The sequence below is a fragment of the Raphanus sativus genome, chromosome 7 (genome assembly GCF_000801105.2).
Source record: "Raphanus sativus cultivar WK10039 chromosome 7, ASM80110v3, whole genome shotgun sequence".
Lineage (NCBI taxonomy): Eukaryota > Viridiplantae > Streptophyta > Magnoliopsida > Brassicales > Brassicaceae > Raphanus > Raphanus sativus.
The window spans coordinates 8,607,241-8,627,683 of record NC_079517.1 but is presented as its reverse complement, the minus strand read 5'-3'; the positions used below and the strand labels follow the sequence as shown (position 1 = coordinate 8,627,683).

The 20,443-nt window shown below is 36.5% G+C and overlaps 5 protein-coding genes across 5 annotated transcripts; 3 read left to right on the top strand and 2 right to left on the bottom strand.

Annotated features, from left to right (window-relative positions):
- Positions 1-790: 790 nt before the first annotated feature.
- LOC108815890 (calvin cycle protein CP12-3, chloroplastic) lies at positions 791-1,463 on the bottom strand. The gene has a single exon (XM_018588421.2). It carries the CDS (start codon positions 1,412-1,414, stop codon positions 989-991), a length of 426 nt encoding a protein of 141 aa, XP_018443923.1. The 5' UTR covers positions 1,415-1,463; the 3' UTR covers positions 791-988.
- A 1,136-nt stretch (positions 1,464-2,599) lies between these two features.
- Positions 2,600-6,821, top strand: LOC108814108 (pyrophosphate--fructose 6-phosphate 1-phosphotransferase subunit alpha 2). The gene is made up of 19 exons (XM_018586603.2): positions 2,600-2,766; positions 3,169-3,341; positions 3,431-3,543; positions 3,656-3,730; positions 3,814-3,927; positions 4,025-4,092; positions 4,189-4,272; positions 4,365-4,418; positions 4,590-4,670; positions 4,755-4,848; positions 4,943-5,016; positions 5,102-5,212; positions 5,307-5,351; positions 5,428-5,484; positions 5,618-5,722; positions 5,811-5,927; positions 6,022-6,125; positions 6,234-6,399; positions 6,494-6,821. Exons 1-19 carry the CDS (start codon positions 2,677-2,679, stop codon positions 6,620-6,622), a joined length of 1,854 nt encoding a protein of 617 aa, XP_018442105.1. The 5' UTR covers positions 2,600-2,676; the 3' UTR covers positions 6,623-6,821.
- Positions 6,822-7,266: 445 nt separating this feature from the next.
- On the top strand, positions 7,267-9,080 carry LOC108818506 (cyclin-dependent kinase B2-1). Its single transcript, XM_018591494.2, has 7 exons — positions 7,267-7,563; positions 7,734-7,937; positions 8,032-8,143; positions 8,229-8,322; positions 8,417-8,486; positions 8,579-8,717; positions 8,801-9,080. Exons 1-7 carry the CDS (start codon positions 7,337-7,339, stop codon positions 8,894-8,896), a joined length of 942 nt encoding a protein of 313 aa, XP_018446996.1. The 5' UTR covers positions 7,267-7,336; the 3' UTR covers positions 8,897-9,080.
- LOC108818505 (protein PIN-LIKES 3) lies at positions 9,036-11,090 on the bottom strand. Its single transcript, XM_018591493.2, has 9 exons — positions 10,891-11,090; positions 10,724-10,803; positions 10,484-10,608; positions 10,281-10,402; positions 10,076-10,210; positions 9,901-9,993; positions 9,697-9,797; positions 9,381-9,619; positions 9,036-9,269 (listed from the first exon to the last, which is right to left on the bottom strand). Exons 1-9 carry the CDS (start codon positions 11,026-11,028, stop codon positions 9,145-9,147), a joined length of 1,158 nt encoding a protein of 385 aa, XP_018446995.1. The 5' UTR covers positions 11,029-11,090; the 3' UTR covers positions 9,036-9,144.
- A 5,406-nt stretch (positions 11,091-16,496) lies between these two features.
- Positions 16,497-20,226, top strand: LOC108818406 (AT-rich interactive domain-containing protein 5). The gene is made up of 14 exons (XM_018591372.2): positions 16,497-16,655; positions 16,851-17,180; positions 17,301-17,434; positions 17,513-17,552; positions 17,913-17,965; positions 18,059-18,104; positions 18,340-18,432; positions 18,680-18,802; positions 18,892-18,940; positions 19,022-19,085; positions 19,358-19,424; positions 19,529-19,579; positions 19,750-19,842; positions 19,926-20,226. Exons 2-14 carry the CDS (start codon positions 16,875-16,877, stop codon positions 20,019-20,021), a joined length of 1,215 nt encoding a protein of 404 aa, XP_018446874.1. The 5' UTR covers positions 16,497-16,655; positions 16,851-16,874; the 3' UTR covers positions 20,022-20,226.
- Positions 20,227-20,443: the final 217 nt, after the last annotated feature.

The window sequence follows — 20,443 nt, the reverse complement described above, 5'->3', positions numbered from 1 at the left end:
CATCCTTTAATTTACCAAAAACCTCTCAAAATTGTACTTATATATTGACTGTCAAATGTGTTAGTCAAGATTTAATTTATCAAAAGATTTTATTTTGGATAAATTCTATGAAATTATCCGTCAATTTGTAATTTTTTATTTTTTATAAAATCTATCAAAAATGACGTTATTTTGATAAATTAACGTATGACTAACACTTTTGATTTCCTAAACAGAAAAATACTAACCCTTTTGACGGTTATTGTACATATATATATGACTACACCTTTGATTTGCTGACAGAAAAAAGACGAACACCTTTGACGCTCAAAATCGTGATTATATATATATATATTGACCGTCAAAGATGTTAGTCTTTCTTTGTCAGTAAGTGAAATGTGTTAGTCAAGTCATACATTAATTTATTAAAACAACGTTATTTTGGATAAATTTTTTGTAAGATGAAAAAATTAAAAAACGACGGACAATTTCATATAATTTATCCAAAATAGTCTTTTGATAAAATCAATGATGACTATTACTTTTGATAGTCAATATATATAAACACAATTTTGAGAGTGTATTTTATTTTTAATTTTTAATTTTTTATTTCACAGATTTATATAAAATGATGTTGTTTTGATACAACAACATATAAAATACTATAAATATATACTACAAATATATATTAATATATACTACAGATATATATTAATATATACTACAGATTTATTTTACAAGTCTATGTAGTATTTTTTGATTTTGGTTTTGTTCAGTGTGAAATACGCACTACTATAAAGTTCGTGAAGAAATAAACACGACGCATAAATTTCATATAGTATTTTAAAAAATTTGTTTAGTTCAATATGGAATACGCACTACTACAAAGTTCGTGAAAGAATAGGCACGATGCGTAAAGTTCATATTGAAATAGACCCTTTTTCCAGTCCCCTAGTAACAGAACATACTATTATTATTATTATTATTATTATTTTTTTTTTATTACTTATTAGTCTTCGTAGATTCGACACTCGTCGGTCTCAGGATTCTCTTGGCAGAAACTCTCGAGCGGATCATGGTTCAGGAGCTCGAGCTTGATCCTCAGATCTGCTTTGGCTTGGCTCACCTCTTCTACTTCGTCCCACGCCACTCTACACTCCTCCGATCTCTCGTCCGCCTCGCAAACCTCCGTCGCTTCCTTCACTTTCTCCTCTATCATCTCCGATAGCTTCTCCTCCCTCATCTTCGTCCCCTTGTACTTCGCCGTCGCCGTCGTCGTTGCTACCGTTAGCCTGAGCCGCCTCGGTTCCGCTCGTCTTACGCGGAACATATCCGATCCAGTTGAGATCGACGGTCGCTGATGTAGCGACGCTCTCGATGGTGAGGGAAGCATCATCACTCTCCCGTGACTCGCCGTCGTCGTCGCCGACATCATCTCCTCTGTCTTCTCAAAATTGTTGCTCTACTACGAGTTTATTTATATGGGCCTGGTTGACTTAATATGGCTTTGGGTATTTACAAAGAGGCCCTAGAACCTTCTTAGTTCTATTTGCCACGTCACTTTCAAATGAACTTCCCTTCTGTTTTTTTTTTCTTTTTAAATTTGTGTGGCATTATCCAGAAGACAATAATCAAACAGTTGGTAGTTGAGATAAGCACAAGGCAAAAGTGACCCCTCTCACCTACTCCTTTTTAAGTTTTTTAAGGTGGTCACCAACTTTTAATGTCCTTTGTTAACAGACATTTCATGATCCATGATGTTATGATTTTGAGGCCTAACCAAAACGTACGCTAACATGAGTATAATAACAATAACGATCTTAGTGTTATGATTGTATCTAAAGTGTTGTGTGTACATTGATTTACTTACCTGATTACAAATGAAAAACTTATGGGCCTTGAAAAGAGCCCAATAGAGGTCTTTAGTAAAAGGGCATATAATGAATAGGTCCATTTTGGGAAAGCATCTAGATTATATAAAAATTAGCTTGATATAGAAGATTTCTATGGGTAGGACTAAAGTGATTGGACGTAGTTTTTGAGGCAATACTTGAGGAAGAGGAAATCCAGAGTCCTCCCATTGTATATTTACAGTGTTATCCTGCTAAGAATATTATTCTATTGAATGCTGGGTATATTCTCTCCTATGTTTCCTTTTTTTTATTTGCCTCACGTTATTTGGTACTTCCGTAATTACCCTTCACCTATCCTTTGGTGGCCCATTCACTCTCTTCTTTCTGGAATCATCATCATCGCATTTATGCCTTTGTTATTTCTTGCTTTATAAAGTTTGGTCACATTTAGGTGGGAATTTCTCAATCAACTAAAACCAACCCATAGCCGAATCACATATACTGTATAACCAAACTATACTGGCCTACGGTAATTGAATTTAAACCGACAAAAAACAAACTAAACCATAAAAACAGTGAATTAAACCAAAAAGAGAACCGTGCCAATGGCAAACTCGTAATAACAAGAACAACTAGGGGGTGATGGAGTAAAACGTGGACTAAAGTTGAAAATTTGGAGACCAAGAAAAAAATATTTGGCTGTTTGGGGTTGATCGTATCGCCAAGTCCCCCACGGCGCACACTATATAAACACTTTTCGACGAACACAAGAAAAGAAAAAAAAAACTTAATTCTCTCTCTCGAGACACTCACCTAACCTAAAACCTTAAAAAAGCGATCGCCCATGGATTCAGATTTCGGAATCCCAAGAGAGCTCTCCCCAATTCAACAGCTCCGATCTCAGTACCAACCTCAGCTTCCTCCTTGTCTCCAGGTTAGATCCCTTCACGTTCACTCTTGCTCATGACTTCGACGCACGCACGGATCCCTATGTTTTTTTCGTTCCTCTGTTTCGTTTTCTCGCAGTTTAGCGCGATCTCACTAATATTTTAATCTCCGTTCGAATCATTTTAATGTGATTTTCTCCTCGTGGGGTGGGAGTTTGCGATAGTGTCACTGTTCATGCAGATCTGTTTAAACAAATGGATTGTGACTGTAATCTAGGGTTTTAGATCCCCTTAACGGCTTGATCTACTATTAGGTGGAATTGCATGTCGACGTGAACCACCGTAATGTAGTAATAATATTGATTAGGTGTTGTTGTAGCTCTCAACGTGATTTTTTAATTTTGGAATATTGTTTTTTTTTTAAAGTTTTTGGATGTACATTTTTTCAGGGGACAACTGTTCGTGTTGAACTTGGTGATGGAACCACAGTGGCTAAAGCTGGTGATGCGCACATCATCGCACGTGCCTTCCCACATACTCTAGGCCAGCCTTTGGCTCACTTCCTCAGGGCTACTGCCAAAGTTCCTGATGCTCAGATCATCACCGAGCATCCAGCCATTAGGTTTGTGTGTATTATTGTGCTCTGTAATTGTTGCTTTTGGGTTTATGTTGTTGGTTTTTCTTTATGGAGCTAGTTGCTTTCTATTGTAGGGTTGGGATTGTGTTTTCTGGAAGGCAGGCTCCTGGTGGTCACAATGTGATTTGGGGTCTTTATGAGGCTCTCAAAGTGCATAACGCTAAGAACATTCTGCTAGGATTTTTGGGTATGCTCTGTTTCCTTATTTCTGTAACTTTTTTTTTCGCTTTAAGGTCAGATCTTACTTTCGTGTTGAGCTCAAAATGTTTATAATTAAAACTTCTGTAACCTTTAAACAGGTGGTTCTGAAGGTCTGTTTGCCCAAAAGACCCTGGAGATCACCGATGAAGTCCTCCAAACCTACAAAAACCAAGGTTGGTTGTAAATACGTTGTTAAGATACTTCAGAATTTGTATCTGGATTGCTCTCTGATGTGAATTAATTTATGTTGTATAAGGTGGCTTTGATTTGCTTGGAAGAACAAAGGATCAGATTAGAACCACTGAACAGGTTAATGCTGCTCTAAAAGCTTGCACAGATTTGAAGTTGGATGGCCTTGTTATCATTGGAGGTATCTAGTGTTCTCTTTTATAGTGTTGGTGATAGTGACATCTATTTTATTTTTTATTTTTAATTTGTAAAGCTTATTGTATGTTTTTATTGGCTAGGTGTAACATCAAACACAGATGCTGCTCATCTTGCTGAATTTTTTGCTGAAGCAAAATGCTCAACAAAGGTCCTAAATTCCCCGAGTTTGTGAAACAATTAAGTGACATGGTACACCTTTCTACTGATGAATTCGTTAATGACAGAAGTTACTAATACATTTCAGGTAGTTGGTGTTCCGGTAACTATTAACGGAGATCTCAAGAATCAGTTTGTGGAAGCAAATGTTGGTTTCGACACTATATGCAAGGTAACTGAAAATATTTCCTTGCTCTCGTCAGTCCTTTCAGATTAATAATATTTTATCTCGTATCTAGTCTAAAGTTATTCTACCGTGTACAGGTGAATTCTCAACTCATCAGCAATGTCTGCACAGATGCCCTTTCAGCAGAGAAGGTAAATGATATTTCAAACCGTTTTGATGTTTTAGAAAGGTTGCTAAGGCCACTTAACCATCCAAAAGTGTTTAGTCTGGCTGCATCTTAATGAATTTTCTATTCATATTAATATATATTAATATAGTTTTCTATTCTCTATAATAATATATATTTTCCTCTGTGTTGCCAGTATTATTACTTCGTCCGTCTCATGGGCCGGAAGCATTCACATGTTGCCCTTGAGTGTACGCTTCAGTCCCATCCAAACATGGTATTCTTCTTAAACACTAACAATCGACACTGTTTCTCAATGCTGTCTGTAGGTTCTTATTTGCGTGTGATGTGATTGTCTCAGGTGATACTGGGTGAGGAGGTTACAGCATCTAAGCTCACGATATTTGACATCACAAAACAAATATGTGATGCTGTGCAAGCAAGAGCAGGACAAGGTCTCATAATTAGAACTAGTTTATGCATTGTTGGCAGTAGTCATGTCTTTTTCTTGTTCACTAACCTCAATGCTAAACCTTTTATTTGTTCCAGACAAAAACCATGGAGTCATCCTAATACCTGAAGGGATTGTAGAGAGTATTCCTGAACTCTATGCTCTGTTGAAGGTACTTTTAAAATCTAATTATCTGGTTTCTTGAGTGCCAAAACTTAGTAGGTGTTTTTACATGTTGTTGGCGTTGTTCTATGCAGGAAATTCATGGACTGCTCAAGGAGGGTGTACACGCTGATAACATTTCTACGCAGCTATCACCTTGGTCATCTGCGTTGTTTGAGTTTTTGCCTCCTTTCATTAAGAAACAGGTTCCGTTTATTTATCTTGGGATTTTCTTTGTTATCCTCACATGTTATAACAATATGAGTACTTATGAAAAAAATTTCGTTTCTCTTGCTTCAGCTACTTCTGCATCCCGAATCTGATGATTCTGCTCAGCTCTCCCAGGTAAGTATAATGAAAATGATAACCACTGTGCTTTACAAAGTCGGAATCCTAATTGCTCACTTACTTTCTTCCGTAGATTGAGACAGAGAAACTTCTAGCTTATCTCGTGGAGACTGAAATGAACAAGCGCACGGTATACTTCACGTTCCCATGTTACTGATATTCTTTTCTATTATTGTGATGATTAACCTTGCCTCATTATTCAAGTTGTTTATGGGATGTAATATAATATCTTTCTTCTTAACACTAATATTCGAAAATGACAGAAAGATGGAACATACAAAGGGAAGAAGTTCAACGCTATCTGCCACTTCTTTGGTTACCAAGCTCGTGGATCTCTACCATCAAAATTCGACTCTGACTATGCCTATGTATGTGATCTCCAACTGCACTAGAATGCTAATGCAAATTTACTAGTGCTTTGGATATTGACATGATCCGATGATAATACTATTGTAGGTCCTTGGGCATATATGTTACCACATCCTTGCAGCTGGTTTGAATGGCTACATGGCAACTGTGACTAACCTTAAGAGCCCTGTAAACAAATGGAAGTGTGGTGCCGCACCTATGACGGTTGGGTTTTATCTCCCTAAATTTTAAGATGAAGTTTGTTTGATATTTGCTCTTTTAGTTTTTACTCAAGTCTCTTTCACTGGTCAACGTTTAGGCAATGATGACGGTTAAGCGCTGGTCCCAAAACTCTGGTTCAACCTCGATAGGAAGACCAGTAATTCATCCAGCTACGGTGGACTTGAAAGGCAAAGCATACGAGTAAGCTACAAAAAATCTCTCATATACACAATAACATCATTGTAGTGATTGATTGAGGTCAAGTGATGGAGACCCGGATTGGTTATTCATTGTTTTATGATATTGCAGGCTATTGAGACAAAATGCGCAGAAATTCTTGATGGAAGATATGTACAGAAACCCAGGACCACTCCAGTATGATGGTCCAGGTGCAGATGCCAAGGCAGTAAGTCTGTGTGTTGAAGACCAAGATTACATGGGGAGAATCAAGAAGCTGCAGGGGTATCTTGATCAGGTACTACAACATTTTTTACCTCTTTCTTCTTTTTTATCATGGCAAGGCCTCCTCAGTTGTGTGTATTGATTATGTGTGCTATGATGATTGTCAGGTGAGGACGATAGTGAAACCAGGTTGCTCGCAAGATGTATTGAAAGCGGCACTGAGTGTAATGGCTTCGGTGACTGATGTTCTCTCCACAATCTCATCTTCTTCCACCAGCGGTCAACAATTTGCTTAAAATATTTTTCATTACTACTACATGTCCTAAACTTTGTTTTAGTGTTTTTCAATTCGTGGTCTTTCACTTTGGCTGGCTTTAACGTCACTACTGCCTCTCTCGCTTTCTTCATAGACTGTTTTGATTTTGTCTTGCAACTCTATTGTTCAAAGTTGAGTTTAGTAAAACGATAAACAATAATATTTTGGATTTTCTTTTATAGTGTTTTTTTTCCTGAAACACAAGTTTGTATATAGTCTAGCATTTTTTTCTGTATCCAAACCGAAAGTTTCATGATCTTCCCTTTAAACTTTAAAGGTTCAGCCTCTTAAACTCTATTCAGATTTTATATATGTTGTTTAATTTTCAGAGTTCATAAAATTGAGTATTGAAGTTATTTAAATTTAAATAGTATTCATGTATATTAAATCTGTATTTCGTATTTTTGGGATTCGGATGAGTTGCAAATGTATATAGGCCTATCAAATGCGAATAAAATAATAATGAAGGATGAATTAAAAAAAAAACGAAGGAAGCGTATATAACAAAAAGAGCGCTCTGGTTTGAAATTCGAAATATCCATCCGTTGTAGAAAGTCCAGCGAAAAGGAATCTCACATTAATCCCAATCCCATTTTTATTATATATAACCCATCCCTCTACAGTCTCTTTTCTCTCCCTCATTTCACTCAATAAGAACCGTCTGAGAGAGAAAAGAAGAAAAAGTTTTGTAGAGATGGATAAGGAAGTAATAGCAGTTTCGGCGATGGAGGCTTTCGAGAAGCTCGAGAAAGTCGGCGAAGGCACCTACGGTAAAGTGTACAGAGCCAGAGAGAAATCCACCGGGAAAATCGTCGCGCTCAAGAAGACGCGTCTCCACGAGGACGAAGAAGGCGTTCCTTCCACCACTCTCCGCGAGATCTCCATCTTACGCATGCTCGCTCGCGATCCTCACATCGTCAAGTTAGGGTTCCCCCTCTCCCTCTCTGCTACTGCTACTGCTAGATCTCGATTTCTTATCGGATTAGATTAGAATAGATGATGTTGCCTAGAATTGAATGAGATCTCAATTAGGATTAGATGATGTTAGTTAGTTCTCGAGTGATTGGAAGATCAACTCTGCTGCTATGTAGGTTGATGGATGTGAAGCAGGGACTGAGCAAAGATGGAAAGACAGTGCTGTACTTGGTGTTTGAGTACATTGACACTGACGTCAAGAAGTACATCAGAAGTTTCCGTCAGACTGGAGCCAACATTCCTCCCCACATTGTCAAGAGTTTGATGTACCAACTTTGCAAAGGAATCGCTTTCTGCCATGGCCACGGTGTGCTCCACAGGTATATATATATCTAATGTTCTATTGGTGTTTATATACTCTGTTTTTAAGTGACAATGATCTTTACTACTACTTTCTCCTTGTTTCGTTAACAGAGATCTCAAGCCTCACAATCTCTTGATGGACCCCAAGACAATGAGGCTTAAGATTGCTGATCTTGGTTTAGCCAGAGCCTTTACTCTCCCTATGAAGAAGTATACTCATGAGGTAATCATCTATGTTCTTATCCCGTTTTTTTTTTTCTTTGAAGCTCGGTGTTGTCATTAATTGGTTTTGTTGTCTGTTGCAATAGATATTGACTCTATGGTATAGAGCACCAGAGGTGCTTCTTGGGGCCACTCATTACTCTACTGCTGTTGATATGTGGTCTGTTGGCTGCGTCTTTGGTACATACATTCTCCGTGGATTTACTTCAATATCAATCTTTACTTATAAAACACTACAACAACTACTATAACATTGTTTCTTTGACATTAACAGCTGAGCTTGTGACCAACCAAGCCATCTTTGCTGGAGACTCTGAGCTCCAACAGCTTCTCCATATTTTCAGGTAAGTCTTTGTTCCACCCTCTTTACTTTGACAAGCATAACACAAACCCTATTAATATTGGGGTTCCTCTCTTTCCTCACTCTGTCACTCAGGTTGCTCGGGACGCCCAATGAAGAAATGTGGCCAGGTGTGAGCACACTCAAGAACTGGCACGAATACCCACAGTGGAAGCCCTTGAGTCTCTCCACATCTGTTCCCAAACTTGACCAGGCTGGACTTGATCTTCTCTCTGTAAGTTCCAAACTTCTTTTAACTATAGTTTATCAGAACACCAAGAACTAATTTGTGCTATAATCATCTCTTTCCTTGAACAGAAAATGCTGCAGTACGAGCCAGCAAAACGAATCTCAGCAAAGATGGCTATGGAGCATCCTTACTTTGATGATCTCCCGGACAAGTCCTCTCTCTGAGGATTTTGATTCTTCGAGTTACTGCTTCTTTCAAGCATATCTCTAGTGTGCTTCTCACTCTCTTCGCTTTAGCTTCATTATCGTCACCTCTTCTGATTGTGTTTCTTTCTGTTCCCAAGTTTGTATCAAAGGTTCAACATTTTTAAGAAAACTTATTTATTCTATAATGATACAACCTTGATGATACATGCTCCAATAATATTCAAAACAGTATACAAATAGATAACAAGATGTAGTGTGCTGGTGGTTTAAGCGACAAGCCACATGAAGAACGTAGGCCAAGCAGTGAGTGAAACAGAAGCAAAAGCGTAAGTCCATAGCAGAATCACTGAGCATTCACTCTCCCCAGCTCCGAATAACTGAGTTATTGTACCTGCAGAGTATAAAGTGATTCAAATCAGTAAACTAACGATGACAAGAAAAAAAAACAGTAAACTAATTTTATTTCTTTCAAGTTATAAAAGAGTTGGTATGCAGCAGGAACCTAGATTCATTGCTGGTGGGACAGCATATTGAATAAGCAGAACAAACTGGTACAAGGGCTCTGAGGTAATCAAGTCCAACTTGTATGCTCCTCTTACGATTAACACACCGCTTATAGGTAGGAGAATGTAACGTGCAATTAAGACGCCGATGATGCTAGATTTTTTTATTCCTGAGCTTCTCATACCTTTGAGTAGGTTTCCTCCAATGATCAAGGTCATAGCAGGAATGGCTCCATCTCTTACAGCCAAAACAAAACAAGAAGCTCGATTAGAGCTGTCTAGTGAGTGGCTTTGTCTAGATACTACTACAATTACCCCACTAGAGTTACTGAGTCTTGAAGCACTCCAAGAGGAGCTGAGTTGCCGATTATTAGCTTCCTTAATGGAGTAATGAGACCGATCACAAGCGCGATCATCTGAACACAAAGTAAAAAAGGGTAAGAAAGTTGCACTAGTAAAAAAAAGATTACATTAGTACGAATGTTTGATAATAAGAGAGCCAAGTGAAAGGTTTCAAACCGCAGCAATAGTTGATGGAGCAAATATTGTACTTAAGTTGACTTTCTCCGACAGTGAAACTATTCTTCTCTTGACTTTGTCCCACCTCCCAACCTGTCACACACTCACACAGTCATTACCAAAAGGATCAACTCTGATGAATTAATAGGTTGTTGATCAAGTGATGAGTTGAGACCTTTTGGTTATCTTCTTCTTCTTTGGAACAAATCAGTGGGACTTTGCAGGATTCAATAGAAGGTTGGGTTTGAATGGGAGAGTTTAGTACCCGCATAAGATTGTATACATAAGTCCATATGTAAACTGATCCCATCTGATAACATTACAAATATTATTATATGCAATTGATACGACCCTGAAAGTGTAGAAGACTGGCAACTTACAGCCATGGAGAGTGCAACATAACCCAATCCATACTTCTGGCAATTCTCAGGATCTCCAAAAGGACCTTCTCTTTGTTTACAAATAGCTGGGACTATGATTAATGGCATGTTTCCCAAGTTCCCTGTTTTTGAGTTCCATCATTAACCAAAAGCGAAGACTCTTAAACACTCAGAGTGGTTCAACAATTTTTATGTTCTGTTACCAGCAGCGCAGCAACCAACAATGAGACCACGAAGATGTGAAGGAGGCTTAGTGACGACAATAACAATCCAGCCTAATAACGAACCAATGACGAATGTTAGCAGAACATTAACCGGCATGAACCACCTGAGACCACAAAAACATCATTTTTTTTTTTTGAACATTACACAAAAACATCATTTTCTTATTAACATAAACCAAGCAGATATCACAACATATAAACTCGTAATGAAAAACTTACATTTTCACCAAGCTTTCATATGTAACACTATCAGCTAAACGGCTTCCAATAAGCGATGGACTAAACGCATAGAAGACAATCTATACAGACAAAACCAAACAGAAAGTTAAAAGTCATCGAAGTGTTTAGATTCGTGAAAGTAGAGGATTATATATGTAATAACGGACCTTGTTCAAATATTTGCGAGCATCTTGACCAAGAAGATTGACTCCATCAAGAGCCATATAGAATCCAACTATTGTTATCAGCAGAATCTCCACGACTGGTTTTGATGAGGTTATGAACAGATGCAAAAGCTTCATCATCTCTGCTTTTAACTATTATTTCTCCAAGGCTAATAATAGAGATACTCTTACACTTGCATGGTTGCCTCTCTAGTCTATTTATATTCATTATCTATAAGAAAAAAAAACATAAACAAAATGTTTTCTTAAATGTCTAAGAAAGTAACTATTCCCTTTAAAAGTAAAAGAATGTTATTATTCCATGTTTGTGGGATGATATATAATTTCATATTTTTATTCTGTAAATACTTATTTATAGCTTCAAAATTATATATATAGTATTATATTTTATTCGGTAGAATGTTTATGGTGGATATATATGAGTCGGGTCAGACTTGTACATCATCTTTTTATTGTTTTGTTCCGTATGAAACATTTCAAGATACGTAGGCTGTATTTTAGCAAAAAAAAAAAAAAAAAGATACGTAGGCTGTAGCTATTTGTTTGAATTCCAAAGTGTGATAAGATTGATAGATAACTCGTGAGTTTCTGAACTATTACTTTAACCAGAACCCCAAAAGTGTTTCAAATCAGAAGAACTTATCCATATATATTGGCTAAAATAGATTCAAAGAGCATCAGTATTGCAAAGAAGCTTAATAAAGTTTTTAACTATTTTTAATATTCAAATTATAAATCAATAAAATGATAACTGTAAGTGAGTTTTCAACATTTTTTAATTTCTTGAACGACTCATCAAATACTATCTAATCCTGATGTTCCAGTTACATACATATGTATACACATGTATATACCACCCTTGTCTAGGTAATTAATAATTTATTGTGTATCATGAAATATGTGAAAACATCCACAAGATAAACGAACGTGTGGAGTATAGGAAAAAGATATACAAATAATAATAATAATAATTTCCACGAATTTTGGAAACTCATGCTTCATATATGCAATGCTTTGTTTTGTTTTGTTTCCTAGATTGTTTTTTTTTTTAGATAGAATCGTTTCCTATAGATTGTTGTATGTACATGTTGCAAGCTTCGTCCGAGAACAGTATTATCGGACTGTCGTCATGCCTTTCGTCACCGCGACAACGAAATGTCAGATATCGCAAAGTGACTAGTGTATCAGACGGTGGAAAATAATAACTGATTATTTTGTTTATTTTTCACAAACAATTTTCTTTCTGTTGCCATCGATATTCTGGCAAATTGTTTTGAAAATAATGTTTTGGTTATACGTACTTCCAACTTATCAAAGTTATTAAGCAAAAAAACGTTGTGAAAGTTTACATTTTTTGTTTGTGCACCCTATTATGAAAGTTTACATGTTAGTATGTGAAGTTTTTGAAATTTTTATCAGTATACATTAATCAGGAACAACCAACATTCATATTTTCCCTCAGGTGGAAAGTCATAAACGTGTTCGTACGTAGGCAATGCATTTGTTGATTACATATGCATATAGTACGTATAATATGTTAAAGATGACATTAAGTTGACAGAAGTGCCAGCAAATGGTTAGCTACATTCAGTAATATACAATGGTCGGATAAATCGGGGTTAAAAAGATGATCAGTGAGTTAGGTTACCGTATATTGACAAAGAAACAAAATGATTAGGGTAAGTAGAGCTTTTCAAGGCCTTTATCAAAAAAAAAGCAGAGCTTTTCGATGGGAGCGAGGACAAAAATACAAAGCAAAAGAGCATACTCATACATGTGAATTAATCATTACCATCAAAACTAACATTTGTTGAAGATTATACTATACCAACCTTTAGCAGAAAAAAAGAAGAAGAAAAGTTTAGCAAAAAAGGACTGTACTATACCAACCATAATATCAAAAGTGGGACACACCGATTTATATGGTCCACTCATTAAATGTGCTTCAATGAAAACCTTTCTCGTGACTTACTTTGAAAGGCTATCAAAGAAAAAAATGAAAATCGTCCCAATGTCGATAGATTTTGGACATAAAAGGTTTTTTTCTCTGTACTATTATGAATGGTTAGAACATCTCCAAATGTATTTCATACTTTTACCTATAAAATAGAACAATTCTAAAAAAATATATTTTTTGTTTAATGTATTACTCTATTTTTGACTCTTAAAAATATCCTCAAAAAATTATATTTAAATTTTACAACAAATACTTTTTCTTTATAAAAGTTGATAACTAATCCTATATACTTTTGATTTTTACAAGATTTTTTATATAAAATTATGACTTTGTTTAAAGTAAAGTTTCTTTAAAAGATTATTATATAAATAAAAAGTGTGATTTTATATTTATAGAAAGTAAATTTTTAGAAAATAGTTGTTTTGGTTATCATTATAAAAATATAAAAATATTCTATGATAAAAAATAGGGCAATTCTTTCAAATATCTTTTTTAAGTTCTTGACACAAAATAGTTTTCAAAAAAATAAAATGACCAAAATAGTTTTTTTTTTATTTTGAAAATTTTAATATTTATTTTTAATTTTTTTTTTTGAATTTTGAAACAACATCCCCAAAACGCACTCCTTAACTCTAAATCCTAAATTTAAATTAGTTAACCCGAAAGGTATATATGTATAGAAAAATGCTAATTATTTTCCTCATTGAAAACTATATTTATGAAAAAAACTAAAAATAACTATCTAAGAAAATTTCTCTAAAAATATGATTTTATAATAGAAAAATGCTAATTTGTCTCTATAGAAAACAACAATCTCTATTATAGAAGAAAAAATAGAAATGAATTGGAGCATATATTTTTCTATTATAATTTATAATAATGAGTTAGAGATGTCTTTTGGGCAATGTTTTGAAAACCGGACTGACTCGGTAAAGCTACTGGTTGACTGGTTAGACCGGTTCGACCGGTGACCGGTCGAACCGGATTTTTTATTTATATAAAAATGTATATAATTATATATTTATAATATATAAACTTTACTTCTACATATAATACTTTCTCTATTCTTTTTTTATTAACTCAAAATAAACAACAAATATAAATTTAATTACTATGTAAACTAAAAATTAAAAAAAAAATGATTTACAGCTAAAACAATCATATTTATTTATTTTTACAACTAACATTTCAAATTTTAAGAATATGGTAAAATAAAAATAGTATATGAGAGTCAAAAATATATTTTTCACATTTTTTTTAGAAAAATAAAAAAAATCAATTAAATAGTGATAGTTGAACACTAATTATAAATTATTAAATTTTTAGCTAGTAATAATTAGAAACACTTAATTATATGTTAATCTTTAAGAATCGGGTTTTAAAATTAAACCGGGTCACCGGTTTTACCGGGTTTCAGCCGGTTTTACTGGTTTTTATCAAATCCGAGTTTTAAACCGAACCGGACTCGGCTTCTTCAGCGAGTCACAGTCGGACCGGTTCGACCGGCCGGTCCGATCCGGTTTTCAAAACACTGCTTTTGGGGAAATCCGATAAAATTAGGGGTGTGAAAATGAGCAGTTCGCTGAACTCAGTTCAACTCATAGTGAGCTCGAATTTTTCATGAATTAGTTTAGCTCGGCTCATTTATTATATAAATTTTAATATGTAAACTCGAACTCAGATCATCTAGATCATGAGTTAAATGAGTTAACTCGTGATCAAATATAAAAATAAAAATAATAGAAATAAATATATAATTAAACTATAATATACTTTAAAAATTAAATATTTAAAATCTAAAACATTAATATTAAATAGAAAATAAAACCAACCCCTAATAATATATTACATAAAAAATCACTGATCCAAAAATCTATTCCACATAAGAGTTTTGAAATTATTCATTTTTCAAATTTTTCATCTATTCAAAACGTAAAAATATATATTTCTCATGAATATTACGAATATTCTGTTTTATATCTTAGTTCCAAAGATATATGATATGAGGGTTAATATAAATAATTGTTTTCATTTGTATTTAAAACTTTTGGTTTTAAATTTTAACTTTAGAAGATAAATATGATTAATATAGAAACTATATTTTCTTACATACAAAAAAAAATCATATATCTATATATAAAATATAGAAATGACCAAGATCATGAGTTATCTCATGTTTATTAATAATCGTTCATATAATTCGTGATCTAATTCAAGTTGGATCAGTAAGTTCGTTTAATAAATAATCTAAAAATAGAACATGTTTATTAATGACATATAACTCATTCATTTTTTTTTGACACCGTAGATAAAATGAGTTGGAAAAAGATTTATGATGTATAACGTCTAGGAGCAAAAGAGATTTGTGAGTTGCAAAAAAGAAGAGAGAGAGAAAGTCAGATCCGTTTGGATCCGGCGTACGGCCGCCGCGTGAGCGCGCGTGCCGACGCCGGAGACTGGTGTCCTTCCGTTTATGATGTGTCCTCTGCTTCTCTGTTGCCTCCTCTCCCAGATCGTCTTGTCTGAGCCCTGGTCCAGGCTTCCATCATCGCTCAACTTCGGGAGTTAATCGAACTCAACGGTGGTCCTGTCGCTGGTGTAAAGGCGCGGTCGTGTGGAGGGGATGGGGTGGTGAAGCGGCCGTTTGTGTTTAGTTTCATTTCCGGGAGACGGAGGCTCAGCTAGCTCCGTCAACGCCGGCTCTCGCTTCCGGGAGGAGGAGGCTTCCTCAGCTTCTCTTTCGCCGGCTTTTGTTCCCGGGGCGCCAAGGCTTACATAGCTCGACGTCGCCGGCTCTTGGTGTTGTAGTTCCGACGTGGGCTCGGGTTTGGGGTCTGATATTGGATCCGTGTTTTCTAGGGTTACGGTTGTTACCGATGGTAGATCGGGGTGGTTCGTGGTGTTTGGTTTCTGTGATTGCGGCTAAAGCTCAGATCGATTAGGTCTTGATATGTTCGAGGCATATCTCCGTGGTGAGAAGAAAGCGCAGTAGTGAAGAGGTAGTTTTGGTGGAGGCTCGATGTGTTACATGCTCCGGCGAGTCGAGTCGAGAGAGGTGCTCCGACTAAGTTACGATGCGGCGGCGGTCAGGCTGAGGCGAAGGTGTCACGTGCAGATTCAATCGGTGGTCCTGAGGAGATATCGGTATGTCCGATGAAATCTCGAGGGAGGACCATCGTTGTTGCGCCCGTGCGCTTGTCTCCGTTTCCAATCTATTCAGTTTCCGGCGCCGCCGCTGCAGGGAGGCGGAAGAGCTAGTAACCGACATGGTCTAGGGTTTCCGCGAGTTGATGGGTTTGGAGTGGGTTCCAGCCCAGTTTATTGTGTATTTTTGTGGCTCTTGGTTTGGGTCTCGAACCTACTGTTTGGTTTGGCCGTGGGCCTTTGTAAGGATATTGGGTTTTGTCCCTTTTATTAATATAAATCAATTGACGGGAAAAAAAAAAGATAAAATGAGTTGGATATTCTTGAATACCCGGTATTCTTTGGATCCACATCAATTCATTGGATCCTTAGTTACCCGTCGAGAAGCAGGCTTTGTTATTTATGTGGGCCTCAAAGGCCCAGCTTCTTTTGAATAATCAAAATACATAACGTAGCTCACTAAAGCATTGTGAAAATAAAGAAGCATTAATAAATAAGGATTCTTGTGAATGTGTATCACAGTTTCGGTTAAATTATATTTTCAACCCCATCCTTATTTATTTTTGATCAATTTGGCTCCCTTTCTTCTCCCGCCGGCGTCCGTCAATTTCCCCGGCTTCCAACAAACACCTCCCGTTTTATTCCGGTAACCGTTTATAGTTCTCTACACTCCTTTCAATGCAGCTCTGATTTCTTAGCCCTTTTTGTAGAGCTCGAATCAGATTTTGTGCGTTCCAATAATTCTCAATTATGTTTTCTCAGTCCACAAGTTGAGAGATGAGAGATCACTTATGAATGGTTTGATCTTTGATTAATGATTTTTTGTTTTTCGATTCTTCAGCTTTATATTTTTGTTGTAATAATAATGGCGGACACCGAAATGCAAGAGGTTGCTGCTGGTACCATCAAATGTGTAGAGGAAGAGACTGTTCCTGAGGATAAGACTCTCGCTTTGGACTCTGATCTTCATTTACCTGATGCTAATGAAGATGTAGGTGGTCACAACATTGTTGATGAGTCTGCAAAGAACATTAGCAGTGATGGTGGTGGTCCAGAGGAGAAAGTACAGATGGAATCATCAGCTCCTCTTACGGGGGAACCCTCGGCTGTTCCCCAAGTTGATGTTGAGAGTGTTAAAAAGTGGAAGACTTGGTTGCTCACTCACTCTCAGGTAATAATGATTATTAGCACATTTTTTGAGATTTTTTACTAGTTTCCCTGCATATGCGGGAAGGGAGTTTTTTTTTTTTCTTTTTTTTTTTGTACATTGTTCACTTCTTTTCTTAATCAGGCCAAGGAAGGTGATGAAGCAGGGACAGCAGAGGATCAAGCGGCGTTTATTAAAGAAGTTGAGGCCTATAACAAGGAGCATTTCCTCGATTTTAAAGCTCCCAAGTTTTATGGTCAGCCCTTGAACTGTCTCAAGTGAGTTTTATGTTGCTCTGCTTTTTGTTCTTGAAGATTTCGTTATTATCCGTCTCTGACTTTGCTCTGCATTTGTAGGCTATGGCGAGCCGTTATCAAGTTAGGTGGCTATGACGTGGTAACTATCTCCAGTTCCTGTCTTTACTACCATCTTATCCTTTCTCTCCCCCCCCCCCACCCCATTTCGTTTTATAATTCTATACTAATCAATGTAGTCTAATTATTAATTAGTTAGAAAGTTAGTTATGTTAGTTCATGACAGAGAAGGTTATCTAAGACCAAGGAATTGGCTTCCGGGAATGATTTAGGTAACTGCAGTTGTATGTTAAGTATGTTAGGTCTTCTGTGTTTGGCATCTGATTTAGTTTATTTCATCCGGCTTTGTTTCGAAGTGTGTGCTAAAATCTACTTCTCGTTGATTGAAAGTCTATGCATGTGATATTCAAAATGCCTATGATTCTTTCATTTTCTTGCATAGGTCACCACATCTAAGCTATGGCGGCAAGTTGGAGAATCCTTCAATCCTCCCAAGTATGTCTCCTTCTTTTCTTCATAACTCTCTAATTTATCCGTATTAATTTGATTTTAAACCTCCGCACTATTTTGTTTAATTGTCTTATTCAGGACATGCACTACAGTCTCCTGGACATTCCGCATTTTCTATGAGAAAGTAAATTTCAATTTTTTTGGTTGCATCAAGATTAGCATGTTCGTTCAGTTCAGTTTAGAACATTTATTTGTGCTTCTTTTTTCTGGAACGTTGTCTGAAACTAGCGAGTTGGTTTTATGTGTAACCGTCTTTAACAGTTTGTTGGACTATCTCTTTTGAAAACATAGAATGTTTTGGTTGATTTCTATGTGATCAAATCATATGGATGATTTTATACCCTTGTTTTCCAATGCAGTCACTCTTGGAGTATGAAAAGTATTTAAGGCAAAATGGTGAGCTTAACCTTCCTGGTTTACCTCTTCTTCCACCTGCCGGCCTTGCAAAGGAGGTTAGAATTTTCTTATGGATAATGTGTAACCTTTATACATCGACTTAAAGACAGTTATCAATGCTGTTATAATAGATGAATTAAAATCCCTGGAAACATCAGCTAAACATGTTAAATACTAGTCTCAGCAATGTACAATCTGATTAAATTAAGTTGTAACTTTTTTTTGTGACAAATGGGGAACCCCTAAGGAATAATATGTACAGACTTCCATGTTTCCCTGATAGATGTAAGGGCACTTATGTAGGCAATTAGCCACCAAGGTTCTGGGTCAGGCAGAGCACGAAGAGATGCTGCAGCTCGTGCTATGCAAGGTTGGCATTCTCAACGCCTTCTTGAATCTGGGGATGTTACCGAGCCTATTGTTAAGGTAACTGTAATAGATCCTGCGTACTCTTTTATGATTTGCTATGCCGAAACGTGCGCTGGCCATGATGCTCTTTGTACTTCTTCTTTTAGGATAAAGGCTTGAGTTCTACTCCAAAGCAAAAGAACCTCAAAAACATTGGTAATAATATTCCTTTAAGGAGCTGCGATGATTCTATAGTGATTTTACAGTCTTTTAAATTTGTTTATTTTACTTTTTCAGGGGTACAGAAACAAAAAACACCAACTGGCATGGACCTTGTTTTATCACATGAAACAGACAAACAGTTACGAAAGCTAATCATCTCTTAGAGATATGTGCCTCTTTGCTAGCTCTCGCTTTAATATGTGCACACAGAGTCTTCTATCCACTTCTGGATAGCAAGCAGTGTTTCTCTGGGGTGGTAGTTATAAGAATCACCACTCGAGAATTAGTGCTCGTGATTAAATGAGCAGAGAAGAATTTTGTGACCTGAGAATGCTAATATGAGCCAATAACAATGTTCTTCTTTCATTTTATTTCTTGTGTGATTAATAATAATGACTTTTGGCTTGGTAGGTCAATCGCGGAGGTTATAGATGTTGGAACCCCTGCAGACTGGGTGAAGATAACTGTCAGAGAAACTGTGAGTACCTATTCCCTTTTCTCCTCTCATAGAATTTACAATAACTGTTGAAACGAGATAGCCTTGTTTTTGTTTTAAGTCTGAATTATTTTTCGTTGTCTCAGAAAGACTGCTTTGAGATATATGCTCTGGTACCTGGACTTCTTCGTGAAGAGGTAAGCTTTTTTTCCCTGGAACTCAAATCTCCTAAAGTGCTCTTGATCAGTTGTTTGTCACAGGCATACTCAAAGAGAGAGAGAGAGAGATATTACTAGTACAAAGAATCTTTACCCTGGTTGCTAGTACAAAACTTAGTTATTCAACGTAAGTTGCTTTCCTATGGCAGGTCCGCGTTCAATCAGACCCTGCAGGGCGGCTGGTTATAGCAGGCCAACCTGAACAACTTGACAATCCTTGGGGAATCACACCCTTCAAAAAGGTTGGATTCTTTAACTCTCCAACAAGAGCCATCTTCCCTTAAACTAAGTTCAGTCTTTTAACTTTTGAGTTTGGTTTTGGTAGGTTGTCAACTTTCCAGCAAGAATCGATTCGCTGCGCACATCAGCTGTCGTGAGCTTGCACGGTCGATTGTTTGTGCGAGTCCCATTTGAGCAGTGAAAAGGAATCTCATCTCAAAAGTCAGAGCTCCTTCTTTTACTATATGTTTCTTTGGTGATTTCGACGACCTCTCTATTTTTCTTCTAGGGATTCGTTTGTATCAAAAGGAACTAAAAACGTTAGCAAATGTGATAACTGTTACTGTTAACTTGATGTAGAGATTCAAATACACATTGATATCAATACTATTAAAGTTAGTAGGAAAGCTGCGGTCCGGAATGATGCAGCCAACAAAAACCAGTGTAGTTATGAATTTGGAATGTTGTTGTTTTCTAAGCATGTATTTGTTTGGGCCGTGTTTAGCGGGCATATAACCAGGCCTCCCTTGCGTCGTGATGCTTCGTGATCCATAAGTGTAAATAACTAAAAGTTACAATTTTCTAAAAGTGCTCTTGTAGTGTCTCTGCACTATTATGGAATGT

Coding starts and splice junctions, on each gene's coding strand:
- LOC108815890 (XM_018588421.2), bottom strand. CDS start 1,414: ATGATGTCGGCGACGACGACGGCGAGTCACGGGAGAGTGATGATGCTT.
- LOC108818506 (XM_018591494.2), top strand. CDS start 7,337: ATGGATAAGGAAGTAATAGCAGTTTCGGCGATGGAGGCTTTCGAGAAG. Junction 7,938..8,031: donor GGCCACGGTGTGCTCCACAG/GTATATATATAT, acceptor TTTCGTTAACAG/AGATCTCAAGCCTCACAATC. Junction 8,718..8,800: donor CTGGACTTGATCTTCTCTCT/GTAAGTTCCAAA, acceptor TTCCTTGAACAG/AAAATGCTGCAGTACGAGCC.
- LOC108818505 (XM_018591493.2), bottom strand. CDS start 11,028: ATGATGAAGCTTTTGCATCTGTTCATAACCTCATCAAAACCAGTCGTG. Junction 10,609..10,723: donor TATGAAAGCTTGGTGAAAAT/GTAAGTTTTTCA, acceptor TTGTGGTCTCAG/GTGGTTCATGCCGGTTAATG. Junction 9,620..9,696: donor GACTCAGTAACTCTAGTGGG/GTAATTGTAGTA, acceptor TTTGGCTGTAAG/AGATGGAGCCATTCCTGCTA.
- LOC108818406 (XM_018591372.2), top strand. CDS start 16,875: ATGGCGGACACCGAAATGCAAGAGGTTGCTGCTGGTACCATCAAATGT. Junction 17,553..17,912: donor AGTTAGGTGGCTATGACGTG/GTAACTATCTCC, acceptor TTTCTTGCATAG/GTCACCACATCTAAGCTATG. Junction 19,843..19,925: donor GAATCACACCCTTCAAAAAG/GTTGGATTCTTT, acceptor TGGTTTTGGTAG/GTTGTCAACTTTCCAGCAAG.
- LOC108814108 (XM_018586603.2), top strand. CDS start 2,677: ATGGATTCAGATTTCGGAATCCCAAGAGAGCTCTCCCCAATTCAACAG. Junction 4,671..4,754: donor TTCAGTCCCATCCAAACATG/GTATTCTTCTTA, acceptor TGATTGTCTCAG/GTGATACTGGGTGAGGAGGT. Junction 5,928..6,021: donor GTGGTGCCGCACCTATGACG/GTTGGGTTTTAT, acceptor GTCAACGTTTAG/GCAATGATGACGGTTAAGCG.